The sequence below is a fragment of the Candoia aspera genome, chromosome 6, assembly GCF_035149785.1.
Source record: "Candoia aspera isolate rCanAsp1 chromosome 6, rCanAsp1.hap2, whole genome shotgun sequence".
NCBI classification, from domain to species: domain Eukaryota; kingdom Metazoa; phylum Chordata; class Lepidosauria; order Squamata; family Boidae; genus Candoia; species Candoia aspera.
The window spans coordinates 80,506,194-80,532,655 of NC_086158.1; the positions used below are offsets into that span (position 1 = coordinate 80,506,194).

Here is a 26,462-nt window from a genome sequence, read left to right on the forward strand (position 1 = left end):
CAGCCCTTTTCATAGATATATATAACTTTAGTTTGTAGCTGACAAGTTGTCTGCTAAGGAAAAGAAATGGCTTTAGCAGACTGAAATAATAGCAAGATGTTATCCTGCCTGGCTTAGCTTATATTTTTTAAACAAATCCTCTAGTTTTATTCTTTTAACAACTTGTAAGAAGCTTTTTTTTAAACTCATCCTCCTTTGTTTTGCTACCAAGCTACAAATCAATGCCATTCACTGATGGAAAAGTTCATATATTGACTCAGTTGGGGTGATTATTTGGGTAGTCAAGACAGACTGAAATGGGACCTTCTCTGTAGCACTCTTCCAGCAGGTTCACAGTTGGTTCACTTTCTCTTGAAATAATGACCCACTTTCCATTTCACTTGAGATTTAGATGGCCCCAAACCCTATGGGGCTGGCTTGCTCCCCAGGCACTGGGGAGCCTGGTATGCATGTTTTTTTTAAAAAATGCTGTTGGACAATTTGTAAGGAGTCTCAACTATTCTTTTTAATTGGTTACTGTTTATGGCATTTTATGCTGTGTTTATTAGCTCCCCAGAGTTACTTGGATAAGATGGGTGGCCATATCAATTTGCTAAGATAAATAAATAACAAATACTAAAACATTGCCTTACCAATTGCAGAGAAGGTGTTTTGTTTTACTGTGCAAATTAGGTTTATGATTTTCATTTACGGCACTCTGGGAGTTATATTGTTTAAACAGTGAGATAATCTAAGCAAATGCTCCATTGCTTATGAGCATCATATTCCTGTGATCCAAATTTTATTTGAAGAGTATTATTATGAAATGCTGGATGTGGAATTGGCTAATGGGGATCAGAGAGAAGAGTTCCCCGTGGGGTCTAGTATCGAGGTGCTAGACCTAGATTCAAATCTTCTTAGCAGTAATATTTATTGGGTAATCTTGTTTAACACTTAACAAAGACTTCTTCTGCCCTTCATTTTAGATTGCTTGAGGTGGACAAAGAAAAACTCCTCCTCTCTCTCTCTCTCCCTCTTTTTTTTACTATACATGTCTGTGTCAATACATGGATAAAATTGCATTTTATTTGTGCAGTGCCTCATTTCAGCACCTTGGAAAAGATGTTCAGATCCTGTGACATGTTTATACCAACAAAGGTCAGAATTGTGCAGGCAGTGGATTTCCCTGTGACATCTGTCAATATGAAAGTTGGACTTTAAAGAAGCAGGATAGAAATAGTACTGATGTCTTTGAACTTTGGTATTGGAGAAGATACTAAAGAATACCATGGATAGTGAAGAAAACAGACAAATGAATCATAAATCAATTCAGAGTTCTCAGGGCACAAATGACCAGGTTCAAATTATCATACTTTGGACACATTATGCAAAGATCTGGCTCTTCTGGGAACTCTTTAATGTTGGGAAAGGTGAAAAGAAAGAAAAAAGGATGACTAGCAAGGTGGATGGACACGGCAGTGATGGGTGCACTGTTGGGAGACCTGAAGGGTCAGATCAGAGGTAGATCATCCTGGAGAAGGGTTGCCTATGTGATTGCTAAGAGTCAACGTCAGCTTGTTGGCACAGAATCAGTGTGTTAGTTGACCAAGCTCCACAAAGCATAAATCATCTCCTGTGGTCTAGCCGCCATGTTATAATCAATTATGAGATGGAGAATATACTTAATTCCTTCATTTAACTGCTGGTTTTTGGAACACAGATATATAATTTACTCATTGTACTCATGGACATTGAAGTCAATTTTACATTGAAACATAGAGTTTTGGGAGTGAATGCAGATGGTCCAGCTCTCAGAGTTGTAATTCTTAAAACAACTAAGGCAGTTTTGGTCACATTGAAAAAGTCCCCATACTTCTCTCCCCCCATTTTCCCAAACTCTTTCTCCCTTAAGATTTTCATGTTTAAGTCCACAGCAAAAATGGAGGGAAAGCATATAGTTTTATCTGCTGCATTGGAGAACTGTTCAGAATGGATACTCCAGGACTATTGGGGATTTGACTGTAGAATGGGACTGGCAAATCATTCTACATTCAGTTCCAAATATATAGCCATTGTCTCATCTTCCACTCACCATCTGACACCATCACCAGGTACACCAAACTTAAATCAACTGTATCTAAAGAGGAGCAAGGGGTGGGGGAGAAGATTCAGTAGCTGTACTTGCAGCATGAGTACTGTTCTTCCACATTGAAAGAAGAAGAGAAAGTCTGAAGTTAAATGAGATCCTTCTTAGTTGATTTGTGGGAATATTGTATACTACTGTAAGTATTAATTATGAAGTTAGGATTTGCAGCTACTTAGTAGCAAGTATGAATTTGCCCCTTTCTCATATGTAAAATGGCCATTAGTAAGTTCTTTTGTAAAAATCCCTTTTGCATCAAGCTTGACTCTGGTGACTTCATACTGTATTTTTACAGCTTTCTTGGCAACATTACATAACAGATTTGCTATTCCCTTTTTCTGGGATGCTTTTTTGTTTTTTAATTATCACCCAGTCCAGTTTACAGCCCTCAAATTCCCTGGCAGTTTCCCATCCAGGTACTAACCAGGTATAATCTTGCTCAGCTTCCAAGGCCAGACAGAGTCACTAGGTCTTGCTACCTGTTAAGACAGCTTTAGGAAATTGCTGTACCACATACTCTTTTAAATCTTGTCCTTAGAGGAGCTTTTAGGTATCTTTACATTTTAAGTTGCATATGGCTTTCTTTTAATGCAACTGACAATGGGAAATTGTCTTCTCAATTACTACATACAGTTTTGTGATTAATTCCCATCCCACTTCTCTCATGTGTAAGATTCAAGAATAGAAAATGACTTGAGAGCAAATAATAATGTAACAAGTGCTCTTTATAACATATGGAATCTGAGTACATGTGTTTCACTTGATCAAAATCACGCTGAGGTGGCATAATCAGTGGGTTTCTACAGCATGCCATTAAAATTATATTTTCTTATGTCTGGATTTAGTTGTCTAAATTGAACATCCTTGGCATTCACATGTTATATGTTATTCCTGTGGGTCAGTTCTTGCTTTCTTGTGAGCTCAGTTGTGTAGTCTGGTAATTCCCAGAAGTCGTGTGGTAGTTGAAGCTAATTCCTTAAAAATGTATGGATGGATTCCTTATGTGCTTATATACGTATGTGCAAATAAATGCATATAAGCATAAAATGCAGGTGATACTAAATAGTGCTTAGAAAGAAACTCTGTCTGGCTACGGGAAGGCCTTATCTTCAGCAAGATACCATGTTGCTGTTTCAACAGGATTATTAAAATAAGGGACCATCAGATTGTCATTCTATAGCTGTTTCTGACTTACTGAATAGATATAGCCAAAGTAGAACTCGCTTATTATAGGCCAAAAATGTATTACATGCTACTCAGATCAATAGCTTACAGATGCTCTACCTGAAAAGAACAAGATGGGGCTAGTCACTCATTTGTTGGGTTTGTTATAACACTTAGCATTAAACGAAGTGTGAAATTTGAAAGGAAATGTCCAGGGGTTCTCTTAGGAACAAGTACAGTTTTACTTTACAAGGTGACAGTGACAGAGCATCTATTCTTCTAAAGTTCAACCTGCACTTCATCCTGCACCAGAAGTAATCTGCCACTTTAGACCACCAATTTGAATGCTGTGATTCTTAGAGGCACCTTGCTGGTTATGTTTTTGAGATCTAGTCACATACTATTACAGCAATCTTGAAATACCATGGACAATCACATAAATGTGGTTTAAGGATAACTGCCTTCCAAACAGCCCATTAATATTTTTCTTGAAATGAATCTAGGGAGTTTTCTCATGTGGCTGCTGACACAGTTTCTTAGAGCATATTTTCATAGGTAACTAAACATCATAAGTTTTAACCATGATTGGATACTTGGCCAAAAGAGAGAATGGAACTGTTGAAGCATTCAAGCAGGATTTTATTTGGATTGAGCACACATGTGGAAATGTGACTTGTTTACATGAACATGTCCATCAACCATGGGTAGGAGCACTTGTAAGGAGCAGAAGGCTGAGTAGGCTGCTCTAACCATCAGATTTATCAACATATAGTCCTTTAGGGCCTTAGCCTTCCTATATTAAGCTGAGAGGTCACTAGTCAAACTTGCAGAGTTTCCAGTTATGTGGAAGCTTCTTTCTTGCTCATGTTAATGTGAGTCATGTGTTCTAAGTCCTCTGTATGCCAATCCTGGGAATATTTGGGTGTGTCTGGGGTACAATACATCTTCCTACGCTTGCCATCTTGAGACATAATGCCTGAATAGAGCTCAAACTATTAAGTCTTGAATTGCTTGTATGATTGGGCCATCTCAGATTTCATATAATGCTTCTACAATTTTGTTTGTCCATTAGTGATTCCCATATTTGGCTGTGGTTACTCAAATGGTCTTATCTTCATGGGCATATTAATTCTCAGTGTTATCAGTTCTCACTAAAACATATTGCCTGCTAAACCCGTCTAGATCCAGAATGATGATAGCCTTGTACTTAAAGGCTGGGGTGGATTCCTCTCTACTCTTAGAAAATTGTACAAAAGAATTGAAAGTGTTGCATAACATTTCAGAAGGCTGATTCTGACACTCCTTTATTTAAATGAGAACACCAAGTTGATCAGCTTTAAAACTAAAGGTCAGTCATTAATGTAAATGTAGTCCCTTGCAGAATTGATCCCCTGGTGAATATTGTAGTCTGCTTCCTTCTGTGGATAATTCCCAGATGACCATCCTAAAACTTCCAGTGGCACAGCTTAAATGAAGCAGGGTTTAAGGAGGGTATTCTGACTATTAAAAATTACCAGATTGCTACAGGAAAGCTTATGTTTACTTCTTTGCAAAGCTGCAGTATTCACAAGAACCAACAACCAGTCAGAGCTTATCCTTCCTGGCCATTTTGGTCTTTCAGAGCTCATCTGCTGGCTGATATGGAGTGCTTGGCCAGTTTTGCACCACAGCAAACATCTCTTCTCCCTCAAAAAACAAACATCTGCAGATCTCTTATCTGCTTGTTATGGTGACACACCTACACACACACACACACACACACACACAAGGGTTCTGCATTTGGACCCTTTTGCGCAGTCATGGCATTTTGCTCTTGTAGCAGGGTAGCAAGAACAAGCCAGCCACTTCCTTTTTCTTTAGCAAAACATGCTGCCTAAAAACCAGCGATTCCCACTTGCTAAAAAGTCAAGCTCATAGAAAAAAGAGGTTGGAAAGATGCAGTGGGTTGATCTAGATGATCTGCAAGGACCCTTTCATCCTGTGGCTGTATGACTGGAGCATGGCATCTAGTGGCAGCATCAACTATTTAGTGGGGCATCAAGTTCAGACATGGAGGGAAAGATGTTGCTCTCTTTATGTTGCTCTGCTTGACTGTCTGAAGGCGGTGCTTGCAAGCCTGTTGAACGTCTGCTTGCAAGCCTGTTGAAATGTGTGATTTAAAAACCAGACAGAACTCTGGCAGATTGACGTGATAGTGGAGGAAGGAGATGGCAGATGGTTTAAATAGGAAACAGTGCAGCAAGATCAGGTTGCGACAAAATAATGAATTCAGTATCTTCTCTTCTTTTGATACTCTTTCTGATATTCTGGCAGTTACCCCACAGGTCCATTAATTTCTCAGCAAGAGAGATCACAGAATATTTCTGCTTTAAATGCTTTGTCTTGTAAGACTACAGCTGGGCATAGATATGTTTAAAAGTTACACATGTTGCATGAGTGTTGAAATAGAACTAAATGTCTCTTGACTGTTGGGGCTTTTACCCAGTTGGGTAGCTGTTGTTGGGCCCATTTTCCAGCGGAGAAGTCTGATTCTAGTTTTTCGATGGATAAACAATTTTTCTAATATCAGTTGAATGAAATGAGTATGTTTTAAACATTTATAATTATATTTTGCTATTTGTCCAAAGGACACCAGGCAACCTGGTCCCCAACCCCCCAACTCACAATTCCTTTGTACTCTGTCTTTCTACTATAGTCTAGGCAAGAAATTATGACATGAGGGTTTGGAATCTGGCTCTCCCAATATCCATCCAACCTTTTAAGCATTGTGCTGATCCACTTGAAAAGAAATCATAATTAGCAGTTGCTGTTTCTTCTCAAGAATGCAGGGTACAGGTAGCCCTTGCTTAGCAACCACAATTGGGACTGGCAGCTCCGTCCCTAAGGGCCGCAGTCACTAAGCAGAGCATCATGTGACTGCAACAGGCTTATGATGTTACTTCCCATTCAGTCATTAAGTGAACCACCATGGTCCTTAAGTAAGACATCACATGACTGCGACTTGCGATTTTACCTCCACATTCTCCATTAACTCTGCTTGTCAGAAGCTGGTTGTGAAGCACGCAAATGGCGATCACATGACCACAGGACATTGAGACAGTCATAAATGTGTGCCCGTCGCAAAGCACCTGAATGGCAATCAGGTGACCGCAGGATGCTGCAAAGGTCGTACACACAAGGATTGGTCACAAAGTGGTTTTTTTCTTTTGCACCATCGTAACTTCAAATGGTTACTAAATGTGACAGTCACTAAGTGAGGACTACCTATATGAACTCTGTTTATTATCAGTATCATTCTGAACAGTGCTCTTCATTTTTTACTAGGATGGTGTCATTAGTAGATTAGGAATGTCTATTGCTGTAGGCTGCCACATTGATCCTTACTTTTAATAAGTCATCTTAGTTGTGCTTAACAAATACAGTGATCTAAGCTGCTAGCTGAACAGTTCTTGAACTAGTCCACTGATGAACAGTCAATGAAAAGACATTGTACTGCTACTAGGTCTTTTCTCCTGATGTTTGTTTATTTATTTTGTGGCAGAAAAACCAGATAAGGACTACAATTAGAAGTAGTCCTTATAATATCTGGAGCACTCCTCAAAGGTACTGAAAGTATAAGTCTTTAATGGTCCAAGTCTTAAAGTTTAAGATCAAAATTCCTTGAATGCCTTGGGGAATTATTAAAGGAACTCCTATTGGACTTAATGAAGGAAGCTAATGAAAGGCTCCTGTCTTAGCTTCCACTGAGGCTATATAATTGTACAGGTGGTCCTTGCTTAATGACAACTTATTCAGCGACCGTTCAAATTTACGACAGCGCTGAATGAGTGGTAGTTATGAATCGTCCTTGTACTTACAGCATCCCTGCGGTCACATGATCGCTATTTGCAACCTTTGCCAGCTTTCTACAAGCAAAGTCAATGGGGACACCAGCAGGAGATCACAAATGGCAACCCCGTGACATCCTCACTTAATGACCCATGGTGACAATGATGACAACAGGAAATGCTGGAATTTCTATTGCTAAGCAGTGTAGTCACATGACATTGCACTTTAACACCGTGTCACTTAGCAATGGAAATTCTGGTCCCAATTACCATCACTGAGTGAGGCGTACCTGTACTGTGTCCTTCCGCTGGTGTGATTAAATTACTTCATTGCAGCAAAAGCAAAATTCAGCAGAATGGGGGATTGGTAATTCCCACAGAGGCTTTTCTCTGTGCAGGCAATTCTCATCCTCACATACATTCCAAGCAAACCTGTTTGAATAATGGGCTGCGAATTCCGATTTGGAAAAATCTTAATGCTGCTTTAAATGGATGCAAACTTAATTCAGAAAAAAGTGGATCTCCACTATCAGATTTTATTGAAAAACCTCCAAGCAGCAACTTACCATTTTTGCAAGTGTTACCACCTAATGGACCACCCCCACTCTGGCTCCTATAAAGGAATAGCAGTCTTTTTCTATTTTTGTTTCTAAAAACCTACATCCTTTTGTGGCTTAGAAGGGGAGTAAGCCCAACTGAGTTCAATGAGCCTTACTCCAAGATAAGTGTGCGCAGCTTTGTAGCCTTATCCTGGCCATTTCCAGACAAGGAACTCCTTGTGCATTGCTTGGCTTATTCACAGAATTTTATGAAGGCTCCAGATGGCATTTTCCCATTTGTGACTCCCCGCTATTCTCCCCTCCTTCCTTCCATCATTTCTCTTACTGCAAGACATCCATAAAAAAGAGGAGGGTGGAGTGGCTCCATATAATACCTTTTGTCTGGCAGTGTTGATGCCATCTGTTTGAAGGCACCCTTTCCCAGTTAATTGCATTATTTTCCCAAGCCCCCTTTCCTGTTTGCTTTCATTCTATTCTATAAAGTTTTAATTGCTAATTTCTACTTATAGCAAAATGGTTATTTTGAGTTGGAGGATGGGTGGTGTTTACATTCATCCTGTAACTATGAATACAAACACAACTATACCGCTGATGTCTACCTCCGTGATTGCTGTTGTGTGGTCATGACTCAACTGAGGTCAAGGCAGGGACAGAAGAGAGGATGGGGCTAATTCTTGGTTGCTACAGTTTTTCAGGAATAGAAGCACTATATAAAACAAGGGTTCAGTTTATAGCTCGAAATCTCAACTGCCTATTCCTGGTTCTCCCCTTCCAGCCCCCCACATTTATAAAAAAGTTGATGTTTGCAACATTTTTTTTCTATTTCAGGGGTCTCCGTGTTAAATGAGGAAAGTTTTAGCATGTAGCACAATTTAATGAGAACCTGGATTTACCAAATTTAAATGTGACCTGAGGTTCGATCCTTTCCAAAATTGTTGGTTTTGCCAACAGGAGCTGCTTCATTATTAGCTGCTGCCGAAAGAGGAGGTTAAAGGGGGAGCATTGCCCAAAGGATGCTAAACCTTGGGTGGTGGTTGTGGGATTGTAATGCTTAGAAGTCTCTTACTACATTAGTCCAGCTGGAAGGACAGTCTTCCGCCTGCCTCCGGGTATGTGCAGTTAATGCACACAGTGAGGCTTTTCGTCTCAGGCTTGAGAGATGTGGCACCTGAACTTTCCCACAGAGTATCTTGTCCATTTTCTCCACTCCAGAGTCATGGGTTTGATTCTCTCAGAATTATCAGCCGTGGGGTTTCGGAGTCAGCATCCGCATCTGAAGTGTGTCCAGTCTGGGGAAGACTGATGGAGAAGCTTGTAAATTGCATCCAGAGTGGGGCATTTAAAATGGGCAGATCTGAAACGGTGAGGTTGAACCAAGTCTGAAAGTAATAGCTTCAACAGAGTCACTCTCATCTTGGTTTGCAATCCAGCTTTCTTTGTGTGGAAGGATTCAGAATGCAAAAGAAGTGGACAGAAATTCCTGACCTAGGGAACTTTCATCCATTCAACTTGTTTCATCCCCCCCCCAAAAAAAAACAAATTTAAAAACATGTTTGTGCCATTCAACCCCAATGCCAGGGCTTCCCTTGAACTGACTAATGATCCTTTCAGCTGATGGGATGAGAGTGCCAAAATCAGCATCTGGCCAGCAGTGTGTCCTTGCTTAACGGAAGACCTTCTGAGCAGCTGTGATGTTATTAAAAAGCAAAGGTGTGGCACCAGTCCCAGCCTAGCCCCTTGTCTGTGGTGTAGTTTTGACTTAGTGTTTCAGATACAAAACACTTAAATGGTGTTCTTGTGCCATTCTGCATGACAGATGTGTTCTTAGTCTTTATGGGACATGTCAAGCTTTTTGGCAGTAAGCTGAATCTGAAAGTGCTTCTTTCCAAGCACAATTCTCACCAAATCTTTTTTACCAAGATTTATTGAGAAGAAAGGCATTTTCAGCAATTGAACTATTTCCTTTCTGGAACTTGTATATCCCTACATATAGTAGGACGGGCTCTTTTTCTACCTGCCTTCCTTTGATCCAATGGAGAGATTTTTTTTTTCCACTGGTACCAGAGAAACTTGCAGCTGGCTATTTACATAATGGTTTTCTTGAATATAGGAATCCATTCCTCCATATTATGTGACACATTTACTGTGTTTTATCACACTCAAGTTTTGGGATAAATTCTAACTGTATAGATTGTAAAGGTACATAAAAAGTGGTGTCATACTAAGTTGAATCTAGTAACAGTAAGTCTGACTGAATTTTTTTCTTGACTCTCCTATAAAGGTCAAGACTGAATCTGGAATTTCATGCTGTGTGTGTGTGTGTGTGAGAGAGAGAGAGAAATCTCCTTCAAGCTGAACTCAACCCATTGACATGACCATGTAGATATTTTGGCAACAATGTGGACATGGTCTGCCATTGCTGACTTTTTTTCCTCTTTTACTTTTTCCTGGTGTTCTCTCATCCAAGTGTTAATCAAGTCAAACCATACTTCACTTTTTGAGAACAGCCAGGGTTGACTAGGTGCTAAAATACTGCTTTGCAGGCTCATCCCACCTGATCTGCAGTGTTTGATTAGGAAAGAATCCCCACAATTGAGCCTGAGCTCTTACAGTTGTGTTTTGATTTCTTTGATACTTTTTGTTAAAATGCAAGTCAACCTACCCATTTAGGAGTTGGAGGACGTCTGATTCCCACCGTTAAAGCCTTTCAAAATTACTGATTTCAGGGGAAAACCGCAAAGGAGGAAGCTGAGATGCAGACATTACAGCTAAGGAGCCTGCAATTCTTGGAACGCTATATTTATCTCATTCTGTTCAACGCGTATCTTCACTTGGGGAAAAAGGACTCCTGGCAAAAGCCTTTCAGCATCTGGATGCATGAGGTCAGTAGCGTTCAATACCAACAGATAGCCCTTGGATAACATTTTGTAGATTTTTGATTTTGATGAATATGCTAGCTGGACGGGTGGGGTCAGGGCAGACAGGAAATGAATTTTCCTATATCTGAAGATGAATTTGCTCTGAACAGAATTCATGGCCTATTTCCCCTTCTCCCAGCTTAGATAGTCTAAATTCTGCACTTTGTCACATAGTTTGGGGGTGCCGTTTTTGAAATCAGAACTTGTCGAGATACCTATGCTATGTTTGCACATTTTGCTAAGCTGTAACACTCTCCCTGGTTCCCTAGATAAATTATATGATGCAGTGAGGATCTGGATCTGAATATCAGTGTATCAAAGACCAAGGTAATTAGGCTTAACAGGGGAAATGGTGTGAACTTGCAACTTACACATAAATAGCAAAAAGATGAAAGCAAGTGGACTAATTTTCATACCTTGGTATTATGTTAATTAAAGATAGGAAGACACGCAGCTGCTGATAGATAGTCCATAGTATATGGTCTGTTATGAGGAAGAATATTTATCAAGAGAAGCAGAAATGCCAGTGTATAATCTTTTTTTGTTTGTTAAAAAATTAAGTTGGATGCATTAAGTTGGATGCATTGGGAAGAAGTGTGTTTCATAAAACAGGAAGAGATAGGGACAAGAATGAAGGGAGCTGAATGAATGTGGGTGGAATACAGAAGTGGGTAATTAGTATGAAAGAAGTATGTTGAGGTGGTATAATCATATTCATAGAGAATATGAATGAGTATGGAATTGCAGTATGACTATGGGAAGGAAGAGTGAATGTTTCAGGATGAAAGGAAGGACTGAATGTGATTGGGTGGAATTGATGTGAGAAGTATCAAAAAAAAGAGGCAGTTATGAATCAAACTATGGATATGGTAGAAGCAAGGATGGTTTGCAAGGACTGAAAGATATAGAGAAGGTATGGTGTACAGTGTTGTAAGCTAGGTTTTATTAGAATTCCTTCCCCTCCCTTTAGTTTTTTCTGCTTTGTACTCTTTTTCTACATTTTGCACAATGTTGCTTACATCAAAGGAAACAGAGTGATGGATATGTATGTATGTATTACAAGGCAGTTGAGTGTTCATAAGCAGGTAGAAGGGGAAAGAACTGTAAGCAGGTAGAAGGAGTTTGTTCCTTGGGCAGAAGAAAGTCAGGGACACCATGATTGTTGGGACTGGGGAGACAGTACAGAGAGGCTGGGAGAGCAGGTTGACTGAGAGTGGTTAAAGCAGGCATTAGGTGGACCATCGTCTCTGGACTCTGCTAGCAGGATCTAGTGGGGCTGTCTGAGACTGTCTTGGAGCATCTTGCAGGAACTTAAAGCTTCTGGGCTGTAAGTTCTAAAGAAGACTTTCCACTTTCATGAGTATACAGTATGTATGTCTTGCTAGATTATTATTATTATTATTTATTAAACTTGTATGCCACTCAACTCTCAATGAGCCTAGGCAGCTCACAACAATTACACAAAGAAGTTACAATAAAATCAATAAAAAATAAAAGATAAAATGGATAAACATTTTACCATTTAGATCATTCTCAGGTCATCACTGGTAGATGAGTTTCTATTTTATTATGATGGCTGAACTCTTTTATATATGATCACAAGTTACCAATCTAAAATATTGAAAATTTACATTATGTCAATAGCTGTCATAAAACTCAGAGAGGTTTGTAGTGATTACTGATTGGCTTAATTTTTTTAGAAGTGTTAAACCCTGGACTTTAACTGATATTTGAAAAGTTGGTCTTGGTGCTTGAGTATAATGTATGTTTTATAGGCTGTTTTCCCTCAATGAGTAGAAGAATAATTACTATTGACCGTTGGATGACTATATAAAAAATGGGAAACTATAAAGACTTTTGGACTGTTACTTAGAGAGGCCCACCCTTTCCTTCAATGTGTATATGTACAGTATGGAACAGTGGGTAACAAACTTGGATAGGAACAGCATTTTATAGTCTTAGTTTTTTGTTTCCAAATTTACATTTGCTGTCTTAGTATGAATCATTGTTCATAGCTGGTTCTAGCTTTCACAGAGATCCTTCACAGGCCTAAAGAAAGGTCCCATCCTTGGTCACTTCACACATTATTGTTATGGCAGAATGCATTATCATTGCATTCCTTGTAGATTCATTCCCATGAACAACACCTGTTCTTGTAATTTGTTGATGATGTTTGTTATTTCTCAGAATATCTTTTTTATTGAGTAAGTGTCTTTGGCAGAGAACAGGATTAGGCCAAGTGGCTTCAGTTGTCCAGGAACTATTAAGAGCTCCTGACTGCAAGCCAGAAGTTTCAGCAGCTGTGGACAGGCAAGGTGGTAACTATTATTGAAACACAGCCATTTTAATGAGAATGGTAGGGGAACAATTGATGGGCTACAGACTCCGTATTCTTGCCTGCTTGATGTCTACAGCCCTTGCTCTCTTTGGGGAAATGGCTAAGATTTTTCACCTGATATACCAGCTAAAAGGATTCAGTCAGGTTCTCCCAATTATGCTGCCGCAGAGTTCATCTGTCATCCATGTTTCTAAAGAAAGAGTGTATAAGCAAGACATCTGATCTCAGACAGCAATGCACATCTTATTATTTGGATCTAGGAAACCTCCATCTAACATGGCAGTCTCATGTACATCAGATTTGAAGAATGGAAAGGGGTATAATGCTTTGTTTTTCTTTGAGATGATCACAAATGAGCTTTTCATAACTGATTAAGTAGCAACTTACTATAGTGTGCATTAACCCCTTAGTTTTTCATGGTCTGTATCATCTTGCCAATTGGAAAGGAGCACTTTGCAACTCCCTGTTCCTCTTGGCAAAACTCCATAGAAAATTGATTTAACAAGTGCTAACATAATGTAAATTCCAGCTGGAAATTTTGGGAGTTGTACTCCTGACGTACCTAGACAGCAGCAGGCTAAAGAATGCCAAGTTGTTACTTGAAAAATGGTGATGAAATATATTTCCTAGTTTAGAATGTTACTTCTTGGGACAAAGATCAGTCGTGTCCATCACAGGACAAGAGGCAGCATGTGTGCAAGAGTTCTTTCAGGGAAGTGGTACAGACCCCAGATAAGTGAAGTTTTGTCTCCCTTTGTTGCAAGGGAGGATTTATTGTACCAAAAGCCCCAGAAAGATTGCTTCTCACAGAAAATTAAAAATATCTCCACTTATTTCCAGGATTTTTCTATAAATTTCTGTGACTCTTACCTATCTTCTGTTTCCTTATTTGTGTGTGTATATGTATATTTCTAAGTTTTATCACTTTATGTTTCTAAAACTTACTTGTGTATCTTACTTCTATATACCATGTATCTTATAGATTTCTATGGGTTTGTATGAACTTCTGTATACTTCTTCCATCCTTTCTCATTGTCTGATCTTCTACAGGTAGGCTTGAGTTGTCCATGCATGTGTTGATTATTAGGCTTAGCTACCACTCTCCTTGGCTGGACTCGCGACTATGGAAGGCAGAGAAACTGGTTGTTTCTCTGTTGTCTCAACCTGAGACCTAGCCAGCATTTAGCCAATCCAGGTTTGGCTGACTTGGTTCTCAGCTAGTGTTTTCTACTGGTGGAGAACATTCTTTGTATGGCAGAGTTTTTAGATTTAATCCAGTACTTCTCCAGAAAACAGCTGAGACCATAAAGCAGCATTTCTCAACCTTAGAAACTTTAAGATATGTGGACTTCAACTCCCAGAATTCCCCAGCCTGCCAGAGAGAGCCATTTTCCATCAATATAGACAATACAGAGCTAGGTGGTTGAATAGTGGGATTCCATAGAAGGCAGCTTTCTATGTCCTTAACTTTTCCATAGTCGAGATAACTGATTTGCTCAAGAATAGCAGGATAGCTGCTGGACCAGAGAAACCCGTCTGCCTCCAATGTGAAAGGAAAGTTATATACTGTGCAATATAGCAGAAGCATTGTAGCTCTTACCAACATTTTGATAGGAGTTCCACAGTGTTGTTGCCTCAGAATGAATCATTCAGACAGAAAACTGAGGGCCTCATGACATTTTCTTTAGTTACGTTTTAGAACTATCATTTATTTGCTTAAATAGAAACAGTTTGTGCTGGAAGGAAGCCATTTATTTCTAGTCTCCTACACCGCTCTGTCTTATTCTCCTTACCCTATCTCCCCACCACACATTCCCATTTGGGGCTCCCTCTGATTATGTTCCCAATTTATCCCCAGTCTATGCCTCCCACACAATTACCCTGTCCTGTTTTCTCTAGAATCCCCCCAAATTGCTTTCATATGCTTTCCCACCTGTCAATCTTTTTAAGGCATCCCTGGTTGTCACATCCAAAGTCTAATTTCGTCCCGGAAAGAAAGAAATATGGTTTGTCCGCATATGAACTCATTGCTGCTTCAATGTCTACTCTCCCATTGTTTCACTGTATGACTTAGAAAATGCGGAATACTGTACACAAAATTGCTAGCTCTTGTTTGAGAGCTAATTTCTGTTGTTACTGTTATTCTTCTCTTCTCTTTTGCTTTGAAGTACCACAAAAAGTACAAACAGAAAAGACAACAAAAATAAACATTGATTACAAAATAAAATGCATTCTATTATGTCAGTAAAGAGCCAGTTCCTAGACAGAGCTTAGATTCATACCTTGAATCTAAGCGCTGTCTTCTCAGTGTTGACCAATAGTACGGGTAGTCCTCGCTTAACAACCAATTGTTTGGTGACAGTTTGGACTTATGACAGTACCAGTCGAAGTGAATATTTGTAGCTCAGGGTTGAACTGTGGAGTCCTTGGTGCTCTCTGAGCCTTGTTGTTTTCTTCCAGACATTTGATTGCCAGACTAGGTATGGGTACCTGCTTGTGTTGGTAGGGGTGTCATAATACAAAAGAAACAACTGGAAGAAACCCACAAAACCATCAATAACATCTTTAATGGAATAAAATTCACAAGGGAGGAATAAAACAACAACTTACTACCATTCTTGGACATCCTCATCAGGGCAAGCCACGGTATATAAACTGAGAGCAAGGCCCACTCCCTCTTTGCACTGAAGATGTTGCCTAGTCTGGCAATGAAACGTCTGCAAGAAAACAACAAGGCTCAGAGAGCACCAAGGACTCCACTTACGACAGTGCTGGGAAAACTGACTTGTGGCCAGTTCTTGCACCTACGACTGTCGCAGCGTCCCTGTGCTCACATGATCATGATTTGGGCACTTGGCAACTGGTTCACATTTACAACCATCACGGCGTCCTGTGGTCATGTGATTGCCATTTTCAACCTTCCTGGCCAGCTTCCAGCAGGCAAAATCAATGGGGAACTGTGTGATTCACTTAATGACCATGTGGTTTGCTTAATGACTGCAGTAATTCGCTTAATGGCCACAGCAAAAAAGGTCATAAAATCAGGTCAAATTTGCTTAATGACCATTTCACTTAGCAACCAAAATTCCAGTCCCAATTGTGGTTGTTAAGTGAGGACTACCTGTATTTGCTTAATAAAGCTGTATAATAGTAACTTGCAACAGTAAAACTAGTAATAGTAATAGTAAAATTAAACCATAATGTTCTTTGTAAAACTGCAATAGCAATCATACAGATGTCAAACCAAAACAGAGCATTAGTAAAGTAAGCCAATACCAGATTTAAGTGTCTCCTCATCCATTTTGTATTTCGAACATAATGAAATTGACCAGCCCTTTTAAAACATTATCTGGAGCGTCCATTAATCATGAAAACCAATCTTTTCTTGAATTAATTTTTTCTTTTTTTTATAAGAATTTTATTAGATTTCAGACAAAGATAAAAGCTACAGAAAAACAAAAAGCTACAAAGAGGAAAAAAAACCAAAAAAGTGTGGAAACACAAGAATTTTTTTTTAAAAAGTGACAAAAAGCGGTGACTTCTGACTTTTAACAGCAAGGATATACAACAATCTTCCATAATCATTCCCTTACTCTATATTAAACCAAAATCACATTATTTCTATAAATCATTCCATCAGCACAATATAAAAATCACTAAATACAATTGCTCCCTCCCCTTATGTTAAAAGAAGATTATAAACACACACACACATATACACATATGCCTCCTAATCAACTCCCCCCCACAAAGGATAACATTTATTTAATTATTTCCTTCCTACTACTATTCTATACATTTCTGTCTACTATAATAAAGATCAAACTAAAAAAACATATAAATTGTCTGCCATTGTAATTAATAATACAATAATTATAATAATCGTATTAAACCCAAAACCATTTATTATTATTTATTTTTTTATACAGTACCTTAATAATCTTAATCCAAATTGTTAAAGATAAATGAAATCAACCAGACTGTAAAAGCAATCCAAATAAATACTCTTAAACCCTTACCCCACTTCAAAATAAACCAGAGCATTTACATATCCCCACAGTGCAGACAGAGCTTTTTTCATAAAGAAACCGAACAACCCAACTGCCCCCTCAAAAACTCCGAAACTCTGGAAAACTTCTGCCTCTTCAGAAAACCTCCCATACATAATAACCCCTTCTTTTCCATAGCATTCCATCAAAAAGACAATTTCACTTGTGGCTTGCAGCTCGATCTCTCCCTTAAATTTCTTCAACTTGTCTATCCAATCTTCATCAAGCATTTCAACAGAAGCCCCAATCTCACTGTTAGAAGAGACATTTTTATCACTGTTAAATTCTTAATTTCATCCACAACATCCCCAACCAGATGACAGATTTTAAACCTCCTGTTTTCCACAATATCCTGAATGCCTTGCATAAGAGCTTGGCAGGAATCAGAAAGCATCTGTTTAAAGTTTCGATGGAAGTCAGAAAAAGTGTGATCAAAATCCTCCACATCTCCTGCAGTAGATTATGGTGCCCCCTGGGAGCTTAACCAGTGAAAGTCAAAGATATGAAAGGATTCCAGAGTGTGTTTACACAAGTGAAAGTGAGATAGCAGACAGTTCCCCAGGGAAAGTAGCAGCAGAAAGCTGAATGTTCAAAACAGCAGATTCAATGTGTAGGGAAATGCTAATATCTTTAAATTTAGTACAAAAATAATAACAGGGAGATGATTATGTACTCTCAACCCTCTTTAGTATTTGGATGGAAAGCAAAGTCCAAAACTTTTAAAAAAATTAATCACAAAAACAATGATAAGCACCAAGAGAACCAGTTTCTCCTTGCTGTCGAAAGCCTCTCTTAGGGTACGCATACTTAAAAGAAAAATAAATTGGGTGATTTAGAAATGGGGTACAAAATACCCCATTCTGAATGTATTTAGTATTTTGAATGTATCAAAATACATTCCCAGCAGTGAAGCTAAAAATCAGGAATATTGAAGACCTAATGATTATTGATAATGATAGTTCAGATAAGGAAAATCTAAGGTATTGTCATTGATATTAAAAAAAATCGTACTATCTTACCAGTCTAGGTGGCAGTACTGCGACCGTATTTGCAACCGAAAACTCTCCCCATGACCCGAGTTTGATCCCAGCGGAAGCTGGATTCTCGGGTAGCTGGCTCAGCCTTCCACTCTTCCGAGGTCGGTAAAATGAGTACCAGCTTGCTGGGGAAGGTGACGGCTGGGGAAGGCAATGGCAAACCACCTCGCTCTATAGTCTGCCAAGAAAACGTCATGAAAGCAGCGTCCCTCCAGAGGGTCAAACATGACTCGGTGCTCGCACAGGGGACCTTTCTCGTTTTTTATTTTTCATCTTACTAGTCCGCTTGAAATAAGCTACAGGTATTAACTAACATGAGGATGCCGTTTACATCCATACTGTAATATGTAAATCTTGAATTAGTATTCTTTTTTGCTACATTTGCCCAAACTCAGTGGAATTTTTGATCATCTGTGTCCATTGATTTTCATTTGAGACGAACCCTTTGACATATTTAGAGATACAAATGAGGAATGTGTGCTTGGAATAACTCTTCCTAACTGTTTTAAAGAATTCAAACCACACTTAAAGCCCCAGTTAATTTCCAGAGAAACAGTAGAACTGAATAGGAGGCATATGGGGCTTATTCCAGGCACGTGAATAACCTGATAAGGTATCAAAGTAACACCTTCAGCGTTGCTAAGTTTTTGTTTAGAAAATCAAGCAATATAATCAGCATATAATAACAGTTTACGTTCAGTCCGTATGTTCAGCCACCGCCTACCTGCAATGTTTTCTGTTTATCTGGTAAAACAGGCAGTGACTCCAATATCCGGTAAAAAGTAAGAAGTTATAAGGGACATTCTTGGCAGTTTCTGTTTGTAAGATTTTTCTTACCACTGAATTGCTGTATCTACTCAAAAACCAGGAATGGAGCAAACCCTCCCAAATTCACTTCATATATAATAATATGTGATTTACCAGACTGATTTCTTGGTTAGTTTTTCAGTCCATGTGCAGTCTAATTTAATCCAGGGCCTAGAAACCTTATTTCTGTGATGATCGTGCTGCAAACCAGCTCCTCCGTGTTTCATTACGTGCTGCAAATTAGCTTTGTCACTTTTCCTATATTGAGGTCAGTTTAGTCCCATCATAGCGACAGGCATGGGAAGAAAGGAACTTAAATGAAATCCGTCTTTCTTCCTTTCTTTACAGCAAGAAAGATGATGATTCATATGGTTATCTCCTCAGGCACAGAATACAACCCATACCCTAGAGACTGACCCATCTTTTCTTAACCTTAATGCTTCCTATTGTGCCCAGTTACAGTTTTTATACAGTCTTGAGCTAATGAGAATTAGAGTCCAGAATTTCTGGAGAGTGTTATGTGGGGGACGTTTGGACTAGCACAGTAGGCTGAGGGAAGATAATGGGTCACAGGATCTCTGTGAAGGACTGTGACTCTGGACTGTTTCTACTCTAGTTACAGCTGACCACTACATGCTGGTATACCGTATGTGAGATCTGACCTCAGACAGCTTTGCTTTCCTCTTTTCTCCCCCATTCCAGCTTCCCATTCTTCTCTGTCAGTATTCCTTAAAAATAAATATTATCATGATTTTATTTATGATATATGGAAGCAGAGGAAAGATTCTCCTGTCCTTGTAAGAATGTGCCAAGATATGCCTGTTGTTTCTAAGATGTCACAGTGTCAGTATTTATTTATCTATCAAATTTGACACTGCCCAGCTCCTCTCACCAGAGGGACTCTGGACAGTCAGTATCCTAGTGAATCAATCTCTGTGCCATTTGGTCAGATGGACGTACATAGTAGGAAATGGAATTTGAATACCTTCTTCACAAATTATAGTGAATTGATCAGCTCTTACTACTTAGATGTGTTACGTTGATCTTTTTCACCTTGGCTGAAGAGAATGCATTGTCACAGTGCAATGACAGTAAAGTGGCCCAGATTCCTTTTCTGTAATAAGAGAGGCATTCTCTGGTATTTTATACTAATATGCCTAGGCTAATATTACTAATATGCCTAATTTTATACTAATATGCCTAGGCATATCCTATCCATAATGGGAACATTAAATAAACATGTAGGCTTTGCACTGATCAATCACAAAAGCTGTCAACAAAATACTCTCGTTTTTGTTCCAGTTATGGACAATCAGTGTGGATAAATATAGAGAACAAGCAAAACACTCCATAGATTTAGTTCCATGTGTGTATTTTCAAGACATGAATATGGGATGTGTGGTTCATAAAGATATTTTTAGAAATTAATTTTGCTTATTTTCCCTATTAGTTCAAATAATTTATTATTGTAGGTATATTTTTCTATTTTGAAGAAGGAGTATCTACAAAATGTGACTATTTAAAAGACAATTACCTCTTTTTTCTGTTGAAGGTACACTTAGAAGTAACTCTCCTAGTCTGAGATCAGTTAGTCATTCTCTTGCTTGCTGAAAAAACAGGACAGAAAGTTATTCAACTCTTCAGAGTGGATTAGGTTACAGTCCCTAGAACAGACATATAAGAAGTGCGTTCCTTGGGCCATAAGAGGATGACATTTTTCCAGACCCCCCTAGATTGTGGGGGGGAGGACTCTCCACATCCCAGAATAAGTACTGTCCCTATTTTTGGAATACACTCCTTGGCACACATGAAAAATTTAGTGTGGCCTTTGAGCCCAAGGAAGCTTTCTACCCTGTTCTCTGGGATGAGCTCATATTGGGGAAATGAGTGAGGTCAACTGCAACCCATTGCTGTTTTTGACAGTGAGGCTTAGAATTGCTCTCCCTGCCCCCCAGCCCTTTAATAAGTATCTAAAGTATCTTTCTTCACTACATTATTCTGCACAAAAGATCTTTTGATGTCTTTGTTTCATTGCATCTTTGGCTTTCTTCTCTCTCCTTTATCCATGAGCAGTCAAATCTTTCTGAGCTGTTGTCACCCCCATGCTATAACTTGGAAAGCTCTGTGGAAGCAACTGGGGTGGTCCTCATCTCCTACTTTTTCTCTTTCTTCCCCTAATTTGAAACTTTTTTCTGTGTGCAGAGAATTGCAGTGAGAACTATTAGCTGGAAGTAAGAGGTGTTCAAAAATTAACCTCTAGTCTGATCCAGCAGAGATGTAGATGGCAGGATGATATTTTACGCAACAAGCATGACTATTCCACGTGGGGCAATGTTGCACCAGTATTTCATGAAGAAAATGCATATAATGTGGAGATTATCCCCGCATTTGTACATACTCATGTACATGGACTGGAAATGCTATTCATAAGGTGCAGAAGAACTGGAGATATATTATTAGGTCTCTGTGAAATATTTTTGTTAAATAGCTTGTTACATATAAGTCAGTGTTAAATAGTTGACTATTTGTTGTATATCTAATGTTAAATATTTGTCATTTTTATTAAGACTGACATAAAATACAATCAGGAATAATTACAGTTATTTCAATAATGACACTGAAACTAAATAAAATAAAAGGTAACTAAAAGCTATGATTGCTAGACAATACTATAAAATTAAAACACTAAAAAAACTATAAAAATTCTTAATACTAAGACTGTGTACTAAAAGGGGGGCTCTGAAGGCCACAAAAAGGATGTAAAAACAGATAAACATTAAAAAAATAAAATTAAAGAGAAATATTTGTTACATTTTTATGTTACTAAGGAACTGAAGGCAATATATGTGGTTTATCCACTCTATTTTATTCTCACAGGAACCCTGTGCACTTCTCTATATGTACCCACAGCAATAATTTTATGGGAGCATCTACTAAATGCTTCCAAAAATTCCAAATATGCCCACCAATCATCAAAAGAGAGTGCCCAAGCTTGTGCAAGTGATGCATGTGTGTGAATATCAGAATACGCATCACACTTTTTCAGTGAAAAATGACAGCATAAGCAGAAGTAATAATTGAATTGCAAAGGAAAGAGTGAGAGAATAGATTCCCTTTAAGTTAGATAACAGTTTCCTCCTTTTTTTTTTAAGCCAAATACCTGTAACCAAAGTAAAATAATTTTCTTGGCACCTTCCAATTTATTTCAAATTATTATTTTACAAGCCATTAGACTAGAGAAGTAACACAATCCAACTTACTATTTCTTAGATATCTTAATGATGCCATGATATGTAGAGTTGCTAGGAGAGTAACACATTTGCAAACAAAAATCTACTCAAGCATTTGAGAAAAGCTTGTTATGAAAATGCTTAACCTTCCAAAAGAATACTTTTTTAGCCTATATTCATAAGCAAATTCTAATCCCTTCCCCTGGTTTTTCAGTTTTGTAATGTTTTTCTCCAAAAGATAACTGAATATTTTTTGTGTGTGAACAAAAATCATCATTTCGATGCTTCCCTTTAGAGGGGTCTAAACAGAGGTTCCATTGTTTCCTTTTAATGGTTACTCTAAGAGAAGAAAAAAAACCAACTTGTTATAGTGATTTTTATAAAAACTTATTCCAGCAGCAAGAACTCTGAAACAAAACCGCTGACCATGAGTTGAATTCCTCTTTCGGAGACAGCAAGAAAGGGAAACCGAGCATTATTCCTTAAATACCCATACCTATAATATCAGTCTAAAGTTGTCTAACCTGCATATAGAAAAAGATATAAATGTCTCTGGAGAAAAACTGTCGTATCTCACTCCCTTTTTTGATGCCTAGACAAGGTCAAGAAAAAGATCTGCTGCAACTATTGAATGCCATCACTAACCCACAGTCTAAAGTACCCATCTAACATGGTGCGTTCCAGATATCTTGGCCTACCATGCCTGTTGGCCATGCTGGCTAGGGATTTGAGATTTATGAGATTTGTAAACCAAGGTATCTGGAAGGCAGCAAGTTCAGCAGATCTGCTATGGATCAACGATTGGCAAATTCTAAAGTAAATTTGACCTGTTGAGGGATGATTTGGATTCTTGACTGCTTCAGAGAGGATAAAGTGATAATGTGGAGAAAATAACAAAGACTGTAGCTGTGAGACTTGTTAGAATGAATGTTAGAACCTGCTGTATATGTGTTTTGTCTCTTCCCTCAATTTTCTAATGGACAGTAGCTCACCAAGGTCATTCCATCTCCCACTGTCTGAGATCATTTTCATTAAAGATGTCCAGTCATTCTGAGTGCAAAGCATATGCTTTTCCACCAAGCTCTCTGTTTATTCCTTTCCAGTCAAGATAGAAGAACAGCAAAAAGGGATTGATAGAAGATTAGCTGAGGATGGAATTGGTGTGATTGAAATGGAATTTGCAAAATAAAATTAGCACCATCATCTTCTGTTGCATTTCGGGCATTCACTTCAAGTGAGAGTCCATAAAGAGCTACCCCTACCACCACCAAAACCCACCCTTTGATAAATAGGATGTTCCAGTGGCTTAAATGATTCTTAGTAGGCTTAACAGCACTTGAAATGTAGCTCCAATGATTAACTTTACAGTGGAATTGCACAGCAGAAGTACCATGCAAATAATTACTTGGAATAGGAGAAGGTGAAATGGCAGGAAATGGGTTGCTTAAGCACATTTTATCTGTTCCCTTGAGATTAGCCTCTCTCCTTTTCTTGCTTGTGTAAGCTGTAAGCAAAGAGCCCCTGTATGTATGATGGGAAAGCCTCATCTCTTCTGTGTCTCAGCTAGCTTTGCAAATTCATATTGGCATGTTTGATCTCCTTGGTGAGAGATGAAAGAGGAATCTGCCAGCTGTGGTTACGATCACAGTCTGGCTGTTCTCGATTGAAGAGATTTGCTGGAAAATGACACTAATCCAGTGGGTGGAGGAGAGATGGAGCCGAAATGCACAGGTTAGAAATGTACAGCATGAAAGGGGTTGAGCAGGAAGAGAAAGAATATTATCTGCACACATTTATTCTGCACTTGAAAAAAGAGCTTACAGTGCCATAAAACAGATTGTGTGAGGGTGACACACCTGTTTTGCTGTTATGGAAACCATTTTTTCCCCCTTTGTCAAGAACTTCTGGGAGCCAAGTTGTGATCCATATTGTGAGTCACACTCCCAACCTCCTGATTCACTAATTATTTGCCACATCTAACAAATAGGTATGGGTTGTTGTTAAGATCCATCCAGAGCTATGAATACATTTGGTTGAATTTATGGAAATATAGCTCCAGTGGTCCACCTAACTAAAAAGAGGTAAGATAGTACTCTCCAGATGTTTTGAACATCATTTCCAGTTAGTGCCAAGCAGCATTGTAAGTGGCCCAACAATTTTGGGAATTTTAGTCCAAAGCACCTGGAAGGCACCAGCTTACCTCCCCACAGTTTATGCTTCCCATCCCTTTCTGGAGCACTGGGAATATAATCTGAGACCCTCTGCATGTGCAACATGCACTCTTCTACTAAACTATAGAAGGGTTCCTCAAAGCCTGATACAGAAAGTTGAATTTCTTTATGTTGCCTATCCAATCAAAGGGCTGATGTTGCACACCCTTAGTCCTACATCCTCCCAAAGAGATTTATCAGGCTTAAGAATATAATTTCTAGGGAGAGCCGGCATGATATAGCTGCTAAGGTGCTGGACTAGGATTGGGGAGACCCAGGTTCTAGTCCTCCCTTAACTCCAGAAGCCAGCTAGGCAACCTTGGGGCAGTCAGTCCCTTTCAGCTCTAATCAGTGTCAGATTCTGCAGACAAGCCAATGGGAGGTGGAGTGGGGCCTTACATTGGTAAGCTTCACAGTAAGAAGTAGGCAAGTATGCTATAAAAGAAGTGGGCCCTGCAACTAAGCGGAACACACACTAAAGAACAAACAACAAGCATGTAATTTCTAGGTTATCTCATCAAGCTGCAAGCGCTTGTGGTTCTTAGTTAATGAAAAGGCAGCTACATGTTACATAGGTATTTACATAAGTGTCTTTCATTAATCTTCCAGTGAAACTGTAGTATTTTTCAATATATTCTTTGGTCTGCATGTGTGTAACCAGTTTTGTCTTGTAGCTATAAAACTGAATGAAGCCTTGTTTCCAACGTTTGACTGTTCAAACTTAGAACAGAGCTGAACGAGTGGTAATTATGACCAGACCTCATACTTACGGCAGTTGCAGCATCCTGTGGACATGTGATCACAATTTGCCACCTTTAAAGTTCTGACACAGTTGACTCAACAAAGTTCTGACTCATGCATCCGGATGAAATGCAGATTTCAGATTTATTGATGATGTGTACAGATTAACTTCAGCAAAGGATCGTTACCTTGCCCTGGTGCTGGAGCTTGAGCACCTCTATGATGCCATGAGCTAAACCGTGAAGGGCCACCCAAGACGGGAAGGTCATGACAGAGAGGTCAGACTAAATGCGATCCCTGGGGAAGGTAATGGCAACCCACCCCAGTATTCTTGCCGTGAAAACTAAATGGATCAGTACAACCAGAGATATGTCGGTATACCATCGGAAGATTAGACCCCCAGGTCGGAAGATGGTCAAAATGCTACTGGGGAGGAACAGAGGATGAGCTCAACTAGCCCCAGACGTGATGACGCAGCTAGCTCAAAGCCGAAAGGACGGCTAGCGGCCGACGGTGCTGGTGGTGAATGGCGAATCCCATGTTCTAAGGATCAACACACCATTGGAACCTGGAATGTAAGATCTATGAGCCAGGGCAAATTGGATGTGGTTATTGGTGAGATGTCAAGATTAAAGATAGACATTTTGGGCGTCATGAACTGAAATGGACTGGAATGGGCCACTTCACATCAAATGACCACTAGATCTACTACAGTGGACAAGAGGACCACAGAAGAAATGGAGTAGCCTTCATAATTAATAGTAAAGTGGCTAAAGCAGTGCTTGGATACAATCCAAAAAACGATAGAATGATCTCAATTCGAATTCAGGGCAAGCCATCGAACATCACAGTGATCCAAATATACGCCCCAACCACAAATGCTGAAGAATCTGAAGTAGAGCAGTTCTATGAGGATCTGCAGCACCTATTGGACAACACGCCTAAAAGAGATGTTATTTTCATCCCAGGAGACTGGAATGCTAAGGTGGGCAGTCAAATGACACCTGGAATTACAGGTCAGCATGGCCTGGGAGAACAAAATGAAGCAGGACATAGGCTGATAGAATTTTGCCAAGACAACTCACTCTGCAGAACAAACACTCTCTTCCAGCAACCTAAGAGACGGCGTTATATATGGACTTCACTAGATGGACAACACCGAAATCAGATTGACTACATCCTTTGCAGCCAAAGGTGGCAGACATCTATACAGTTGGTAAAAACAAGACCTGGAGCTGACTGTAGTTCAGATCATAAACTTCTTCTTGCACAATTTAGGATCAGACTAAAGAGATTAGGGAAGACCCAGAGTTCAGCTAGATATGAGCTCACTAATATTCCTAAGGAATATGCAGTGGAGGTGAAGAATAGATTTAAGGGACTGGACTTAGTAGAGAGGGTCCCGGAAGAACTCTGGACAGAAGTTCGCAACATTGTTCAGGAGGCGGCAACAAAATAC

The 26,462-nt window shown here is 39.2% G+C and overlaps 1 protein-coding gene across 3 annotated transcripts in view; it reads left to right on the forward strand.

Moving 5' to 3' along the window:
- Positions 1–26,462, forward strand: part of PALD1 (phosphatase domain containing paladin 1) — a 117,040-nt gene that overhangs the window by 85,173 nt on the left and 5,405 nt on the right. For all 3 annotated transcript variants that reach the window (XM_063307513.1, XM_063307515.1, XM_063307514.1), the window contains exon 19: positions 10,400–10,555. In XM_063307513.1, the coding sequence (XP_063163583.1) occupies positions 10,400–10,555 (156 nt within the window). The remainder of the gene's footprint in view (positions 1–10,399; positions 10,556–26,462) is intronic.